General features: G+C 38.0%; 1 protein-coding gene across 1 annotated transcript; it reads right to left on the bottom strand.

Moving 5' to 3' along the window:
* Nucleotides 1–3,565: 3,565 nt before the first annotated feature.
* LOC108380800 (trypsin-4-like) lies at nt 3,566–4,135 on the bottom strand. Its single transcript, XM_017637200.1, has one exon. The coding sequence runs from the start codon at nt 4,133–4,135 to the stop codon at nt 3,566–3,568; it is 570 nt and encodes a 189-aa protein (XP_017492689.1).
* Between the last annotated feature and the right edge of the window lie 4,088 nt (nt 4,136–8,223).

The following is an 8,223-nucleotide window of genomic DNA, read 5'->3' as shown; positions in this document are numbered from 1 at the left end:
ATCCCTGCTCAACATGTAATTGATATTAAACATACGGCTATAAGTATAAACGGAATCAAATCGCTGAGCGGACTTCGTCGTTCACCGCAACATTTCGCCTAGTAAAACGGAAACGAATCGAAATACGCATAAGTTGAATGACAAATTTTCCATTCTGCTTATTCCAGATAATTATCTACTAGAAAAGTGAAGAAGAAAAGCTTTTTATCACTGACAACTGATTTTGTGCCAGGCGACAGCGGCAAAATTAAAAACACATCTATTCTCGACGAATTTCGTCAGACGAACTTCGTGGCCGCTTTGGTTGTGTGCAAACTCATAAACTGCAGTGTGCTTTAATTTTGGCAGCTAACTTTTGAACAAAAAGCTTTCCGAAGTTTTATAAATAGCGAAATACACCACACAAGCGGCTTGTCAAACATTCTTCAAACCTGCTTTCTCCATGTCGCCATACACCATGCAAACATGACTCGTTCAAGCAAAGAATTCTAGTTTTCATTCGGTTCACGATGTAAAAGATTTTTTTTTTCTCTCTTGCGACCTCATTCGGTTAAAATTCCGTTGCGAAAGAGGCGATTAAACCCTACACAACGTAAGCNTTTTTTTTTTTTCTCTCTTGCGACCTCATTCGGTTAAAATTCCGTTGCGAAAGAGGCGACTAAACCCTACACAACGTAAGGGGTTTGATCAAACGTCAACACGGCGGCCAGAAAATCAAAAAATTTTGATTTTTGTTCACATTTCCCTTATACACCCTATACACAATATAAAAAGCTTTAAGCAAAGGGATAATAAGTAGGGTTTGTCAAATCGCTTGTGTGGTATTTTTCCCTCTTATCGGCCGTCTTCACGTGTTGGAAAATCTCGCTATAATGGTACCGTAGTTCTTCTTGATATTATGTATTATGTACGTTAACTATATAGTATGTACATTAGGGTGATTCAAAATTGGCTGCGGTGTTACTTTGACCAGGGCTTGAACCACAACACCACATCGGCCGTTGTTGAATTAAGTTCTAAAATACTTATATTTTTGTGACAACATCAGGACACACACCACAAATTGGAGGAGAAGCTCGGCCAAACACTTGGCAAAGGTGTAAGGACTAAAATATTATTATACTATTAACATTTGCAATGACTAGAAAAACACTAGGATTCAACATGGCGTATGAGGGATGTTGATCTGGTGTTTTTTTATTTGATGTTTAATAATATGTAATGCTGAGGTCCACTATAGACATGAATTATAATGTGATCGTAGATGTATTTAGCATATGCTCACTGGTTAAGGAACAAAAAAAGATTATTGCAAATATTAATTGTTTATAAGGCAAAACTTAATTACCAACTAATTAATAAATGCGTTTAAAATTAATTTATCGAACTTATATAAACTATGTTCAATTAAACTGATATTTTGGAATCTGCTTACGAAATTTCAGCGAAATCCGCCAAGATTTGATAAAAATATACCTATTTGTTTATAAAGATGCATTTAAAATTTGTGGTTTGCGGAAAACAAACAACAGCGTTGAGCGATCTCTAAACCGTGTTCAAATAAACTGAAATTTTAGAAGAAACTTGTCCTCCCTCTTGCCTTCAAGAATCCGAACGTTCTCAGTCGAAATTCGAAAAAGTTCCAATTTTTAATGACCCTAATATGTATTAGAAGATTCCCCATTTAAAATACTAGTTTGCATGTTTTTTTCTTTCAAAATTCTCCAGCTCAGAGGTATTTTTTGGTATAATATTGGTCAATGATGGATTTTCTTCAGAATTGAATGCTCTACAAAAGCATCCATTCGGCGTAACCGTTACTCCCACCAGCGAGCTAGCATTTTGCAAAAAATTATACAACTTCTGCAAAGTTCCACCAAAGTTCCAAACTTGTAACTAGAATTCTTACAAAAAATCGGCATTAAATTTTAGTACAATAATGTGCAAGCTTCAAGTTGGTGAAAAAGCCCTTGATTTCTGACATTTTTTCTTGCAGCGTCACGCATTTTCTTCCATACAAAGTACGTTCGAAAATTCTTCCATACATATGTACATACCCTAAAAAATATTTTGTCAGAAATTTATATTTATGTACATATATGGTTTTAAAGAGCTATACTTTTATATTAAAATAATGAACCTAAAATAAAGCAAAAGAAAAGTAGACAAAACTGGTAAAAATATTGATAGTACATATGTACGCAATGGAACTATTGTACAGAAAATATAAATTTTTGTAGCGTTTCAAGAGCACTTCGCTGGCCTATATCTTTCATACTAAAATGACAACATCGTCGAATATGTAAAACAGCTATAACGAAATGTGGAATTTGCTCGGCATTCCATGCTAAAGCCTATTTACACCATTTGTTTATGTCTTCGAAGATTTAAAAGCTGCTCAAAACATACGCGGAGCTGTACAATCCCCTACGTCGTAGGACCTACGATATACATATTTATGTATATACGTTGATTAAATGGAATTTTGTACCGATGCTGCTGAGCCGGCCTTTGAATGAAAACAGCTCATTAAATTACAGTGTAAGCTCTCTAAACGGACACTTCCTTTGGTATATTCCTGTACCAATTCTTGGGTATAATTTTCGGAATAAATTAGCCGTTCTTTACCGTTAGGCCTTACAAAATTGACACAAACACCTCTATTGCGTTGAACTTTTCATCAATGGTCATTAAGATTCATAGCGAAATCAATCAAAAACCTCTCGCGGACAAACGCGAACTGCTTATAAGCGGACATTAAAAGAGCATGAAAATATAAAACAAGTCAATGAAATGCTCGTTAGATACATACAGTGGGGCTCATCGTTGGTGATCATTGATTTTTGATAGCGGTGTTCCGCATTTTCCTTCATATAAACAACTTTTCGAGCATTCGTTATATGTTTAAAAAAAAAAAAATACGAAACACCGGCTGCAAAAATATCAAAAATTAACGATAATTTTAATCACTTTAAACTTGCACATCACTAAAATTGAATAGGGTACAAAACTGCATACACAAAAAATAAATATAACTTTGAACATTTCGGTGATAGTTTTTTGAATTTCGCACAATGTTTAAAACATTGGCCAGCTTTTTTGGCCAATGCCGGCACCCCTTATATAGCAATTATCCTTATTAAGATAGCCATTCACTCAAAAATGCGATTGTCGCTTAAGATGATTTCTTACCGCTTGAATAAGGCAAAACAATGATTCCGCCGCATGACTAAAGAAAAGATATCCAGTGGCATCACAAACTGGCTTAAGTTTGCCACTCTGAACTATATAGGTAATGGCAACTACCTTAACCTTGCTTTGTCTACGGTCTTAAGAAGCTTCCCAAAATATATTACCCATTCGATTAATTCAAAGCTGACTCATACGAATTCATTGCCTGGACGTGGTATGAAAGTTGCTTTAATTAAATTCCTCCACAGAAGGGCAAGATGTACTTTCGAAACGAAAAACTCAATTACACACAAAGAGATTTTCCATAAATTAAATTTTTTATTTAAACTATATAAATATTAAATCTACCTACGCCCATTTAAATAATTCCGCTTCATTTGTCAATACTCGCCAACTTCTCATCAATCCACGGTCTCAACGCGGGCACCTTGGCATACACACCCGGATATTCCTTTTGTGCGCAACCCACACCCCACGACACAATACCATACAATTTCGCCGCACCACGATAGTACGCGACCAGCGGGCCACCGGAATCACCCTGACAAGCGTCCTTGCCACCATTTCTGTAGCCAGCGCAGAACATTTCTGTGGTGATGGGCACAACGTACTTGTAATTCTGCATGCACGTCTCTTGGTATATAAGATTCACATCCACGTAGTTCAACGCCGATGAAACAGATCCCGTCTCGCTTGTTAGGCCCCAGCCACTAACGTACAGCTTCGCTTGTGCAGACAAAACTGCATTCAATTCTGCCAATTGTACTGGTTTCACCGCTTGCGTATATATCAAGTCTTGCTCGAGCTGCAACAGCGCGACGTCGTGATTGTAGGTAGCACTAGAGTAGTCCTCATGCCTGAAGATGCGTTGTACGGTGCGCAATTGACCACCATATGCATGTTGCGAAGAGCCGGCACGCACTTTGAATGCATTCACCGCCATCGATGGCNACGACCGTCGAGGTTAAACCAATCCTCCTCGTCGTCCTCCCCACCTACCTCGACAACATGATTTTCATTTTGAGTGGCTGGAGAAGCGTAGCTGGCATATCGAAGGCAAAGACTGAAAATCAAAAGAATGTAAAATCCACGCATTTTTGGCAAATAAGAAGTTAAAATTAAAGTTGAGTAAGTAGCTTGTTTGCTGGTAACTAAATAAATGATAACATATTTTCGAAATTCTTAACGTTTTATACTACCGCAAACTTTCATTAGTTTCGCTCTTATCTGCGCATTACCGCTTATCTCCGCTAGACGCCCATACGCTTTTATGCTAAAAACACATTACAAAACAAAAAAAAAAGCATGTAGCTAGAACATATTACCAGCGCTAAGTGTCAAAAAACTTTACTGAAGGCTGCTTCATATCTTTTTACGACTTTCTTTTGTTTATCCACTCCACAATTTTGTCAATTACCTTAGCTGGGCGGCAACCTTTAAATTTATTTGTTTACTACGATCCCATGGATTTTGTTCGCGCTACGGTTAAGCACTTCAAGATCACGGCAAATATTTGCCAGCTGATTACGCACATCTATAAAAAGATCATTTCACAAAAAGTCATATTATTTATTTTAATTTGGGAAATAACCGGTAGTATTTAAAGCTTTAGGAGTCACTTTTACGTACTGACCCTCAATTCGAACGAAAGTTCAAGTTGTAAGAGATCTTAAAATTGCGTGAATACGTATAAACTTTTAAGAATTATGTAATTTTTTGAAATTCTTGGCCTTGCAGTTTTAAATAAATAATCCCACTATCCTACTGAACCAGATTTGGTTTATTTCTTTATTATCTTCTTGTTGTAAAATACAGAGGCAATTTCAATTTCTTATTCTTCTTGATTGTCCTAGTCCAAAAAAAGCACGCCGGCCATTTCGCTTCTATATCAGCTGACGCCAATTAGAAATTCCAAGTGAAGCCAAAACCTTCTCCACCTGGTCTTTCCACCGTAGAGGAGGCCTTCCTCTACCTCCGTTGGCAACAGCGCGATTCGCGTTGTATATTTTCTGAGTTGGAGCGTTTCCTTCCATTTGTACGACGAGTCCGAGCTGGAGGAGCTGCTGTATTTTAATCCGCCGCACTGCCTCTACGTATATACATACATATGTCGGCGTAAAGCTCATACAGCTCATCGTTCACTCGTCTGCAGTATTTTCCGTCGCCAATGCGCAATACACTCCAAGAGCCGCCTCATCACATGTTCTCATTGCCTAGAAGTTCGAATTCGTCTTATCCAATACTTTCATTGCTGCTGCCATTCGATAGAGTGTAAAAGTGTTCCCTCCATAATTTACGTACGTTCTGGACATCGGTAACTAGGTCACCATAGTTGTTCTTACATGAGTTCCCCCAGGTCTTGAAATTTTCCTTAAGTGGCCTAATTCTATGGAAAAAATTTGCGGACGCTTTCCCTGGCGGCCAGCATTCTTATTGGGGCCAATATGTCTCGCTTCCCTCTTCAGTTCCCCATAACGTGCCCTCCACGGCCAGTAGAATATTCATTTAATTTTTTTTATTCATTCAATTATAACTATATTTTTTAAAGTTGTTTTTAGTTAGTTGTCTTTGACTTTTTTAGTAATATTAAACTCTAAAAATTTAAATTAACTAATAACAAAATAAAANATTTAAAAAAAAATTTTGTAAAAATAAAAACAAGATTTTTTGGCAATCGCTCCAACCGAAGATCGAACCTGGGACCTGCAGCCCTCATCACTCGGCTATCGCGGATGAAGTGCTTTCTTTGTAGAACATAAAGAAACTTCAAAACAAGCATGGACATCCACCTTGTCGTTGGTAATGCAGTCACCGCATTAATTCAAATAAGTTCTTATTCAATTTCAATGGGATTACTATCTGAATTAGTATGGTGACTGCATTACCGATGAAAAGGTCCATGTTCATGTTAGTTTTGCCCTTTCTCTGTATTCTACGCTCTAAGTTTCGGTCAGTGTTGTCATCGAATATTCCCTTCATCCGGATTAAGTTTGGGGATTAACTCTAGGACTTAATCCGGATCAACTGCAGTTAATTCCCGAGATAATTCCAAATTGACGAGTTGATCCGGATCAACGCTGCCCTCTGTTTATGTTTTTAGTGACATTCAGAGAGCAGGTGTCCGTCTCGAGTGGCAAATAAATTGGCCGTCTGTTATGATTGCAGCTTTTCGACCTTGCTTTACTGGACGCAAATTTTTTGCTGCATCGGGTCATTCGCGTATCTTGGCTTTAACAACACCATGTTCCCATGTTCGATGTTGGGTAGTGGAAGTGTCCATACTGAAAGCGTGCCTTCCGTCTATCACCACATGAACGATTGGGTTCCTTGTATTCTTCTTGTATATTTCCATTCTGAGGCAGCCATGGAGCTTATGAATATCGTTAAGTTGGAATCAATGCTCAGTTCGTTATCGGGCGTTTCGGAGAGGCGGGGTAGATGGTGACCGACTCTTTATGAATACTGTTTGTCGCTCGTATGTACGTTGTCGGGTCCAGTAGTTGGGCAATGTAAGTCTGGACAGCGTCCTTTTACTTGAAAAGATTTCTTCTGATGTGCCTGGGGTAGGCTCCCCCTCGGTTTCGGTTATAACCTAGCGAATTCGCAACGTGCGATGCGAAAAAATCGCTATCAGCGATGAATTACAATAATTTGTATGGCGCCGTTAATCGCTGCATCATAAACACCGCCTTATAAATTTGATCACTATTAGCGATTTTAATCGAATATCGCGGCGCGAATATGCTAGGTCATAAACCTGGCCTGGGTGCTTATGTCGTTAAGTGCTGTTGTGGTCTGTACACTTAGGGGAAGCCATGTTGGTGTTTCGCTGCGGTCAGGTTGTACGTATAGTACTGATCCACACATGAACTCACAATCTTTTCATTTCCAAATAGAGGAAATGTAACTAATCTAAGAAGACATTTANTGGCTGCAAGCTGAGCATTTAATTTATTTGTATAACGAATGCATTTTAAAGCAAACACTTAACAAAATGCTTAAGTCAAAAAACTATATGTGCAAAAGTTAAATGAAAATTTAATAATAAATCGTCCTAGATTCACATTCATTAACTCAACCAAAAATATCTATCTAATATAATATACTAAACCTCTAGAAATGTGCGTCTGTACATTGAAAATCTCTTTAAAAGAATGACCGAAGGTGATCCGGGGAATATAATAGAATACATTTGGACCATTTTTAGAATTCTTGTCTGCCTGTTTGAACTCACTACAGGAACTACAGAATGGATTTTCATGGGGCTTTAACTGGTATCTAGACAGTGACCTCGGATATAGGGTACCTCCCATAGGCGTGAAATTTTTAATCGGCAATAACTTCGGAACAGTAAGTCACATGTCTGCGAAATTTTGGCGTGACAACAGATCTATGATAGATGCTAATCAGCTTTAACTTCCAGACTTAAGAATCACATGACTTCGAAATTTGGTGTGAAGACTTATCTAAGGTAGGCGCTTATAGCGCGGTAAATATAAATAAGTTTGTAAAAGGCCGCACATTCCGTAGCCGTGGAATTTTACATTCGCTATAATATGAAATTTGGTGAGAAGATCTTTGGTAAGTGCATACAAATGAGTTTATACAAAAGGGCGTGGCGTTTATAGTAAACTGAAAAACAGTGTGCGTTTACCACAAGCGTGGCATGTGAATGTTTAGCGAATTCAAATGTGTACATGGGCAGAGAGTCCACCCTAATATTGTTGAGATGGCTCTAAGTCTGTCTAACCAGGGTGCGGGCAATAACCGGCTTTTAGCTTCAGGCGCTAAACGGATAAGTAGTATATCAAGCAACATTGACGGGCCTTCAACAAGTACTGCTAAAAGTCTTATAAGCAACCTAGATATAATTTTAGATTCCTCCAGCGAAAGCGAAGGCTCGGATTTAGAATCTGAAGGCCCCTTTTGAACTGACTACTAAATTTAAATACCGTATAGGTTAAGCATTCGCTCGATTTTCCAATAATTCACAAAATTTTTAAGTAATATAAACGATGACTTAAGTTGGTT

The sequence above is a fragment of the Rhagoletis zephyria genome, unplaced genomic scaffold (assembly GCF_001687245.7).
Source record: "Rhagoletis zephyria isolate East Lansing unplaced genomic scaffold, Rhagoletis_zephyria_1.1 Rzeph_scaffold_20392, whole genome shotgun sequence".
Classification (NCBI taxonomy): domain Eukaryota; kingdom Metazoa; phylum Arthropoda; class Insecta; order Diptera; family Tephritidae; genus Rhagoletis; species Rhagoletis zephyria.
Note: the sequence above shows the minus strand (reverse complement) of the source record. Positions and strands in the feature narration are given on the sequence as shown.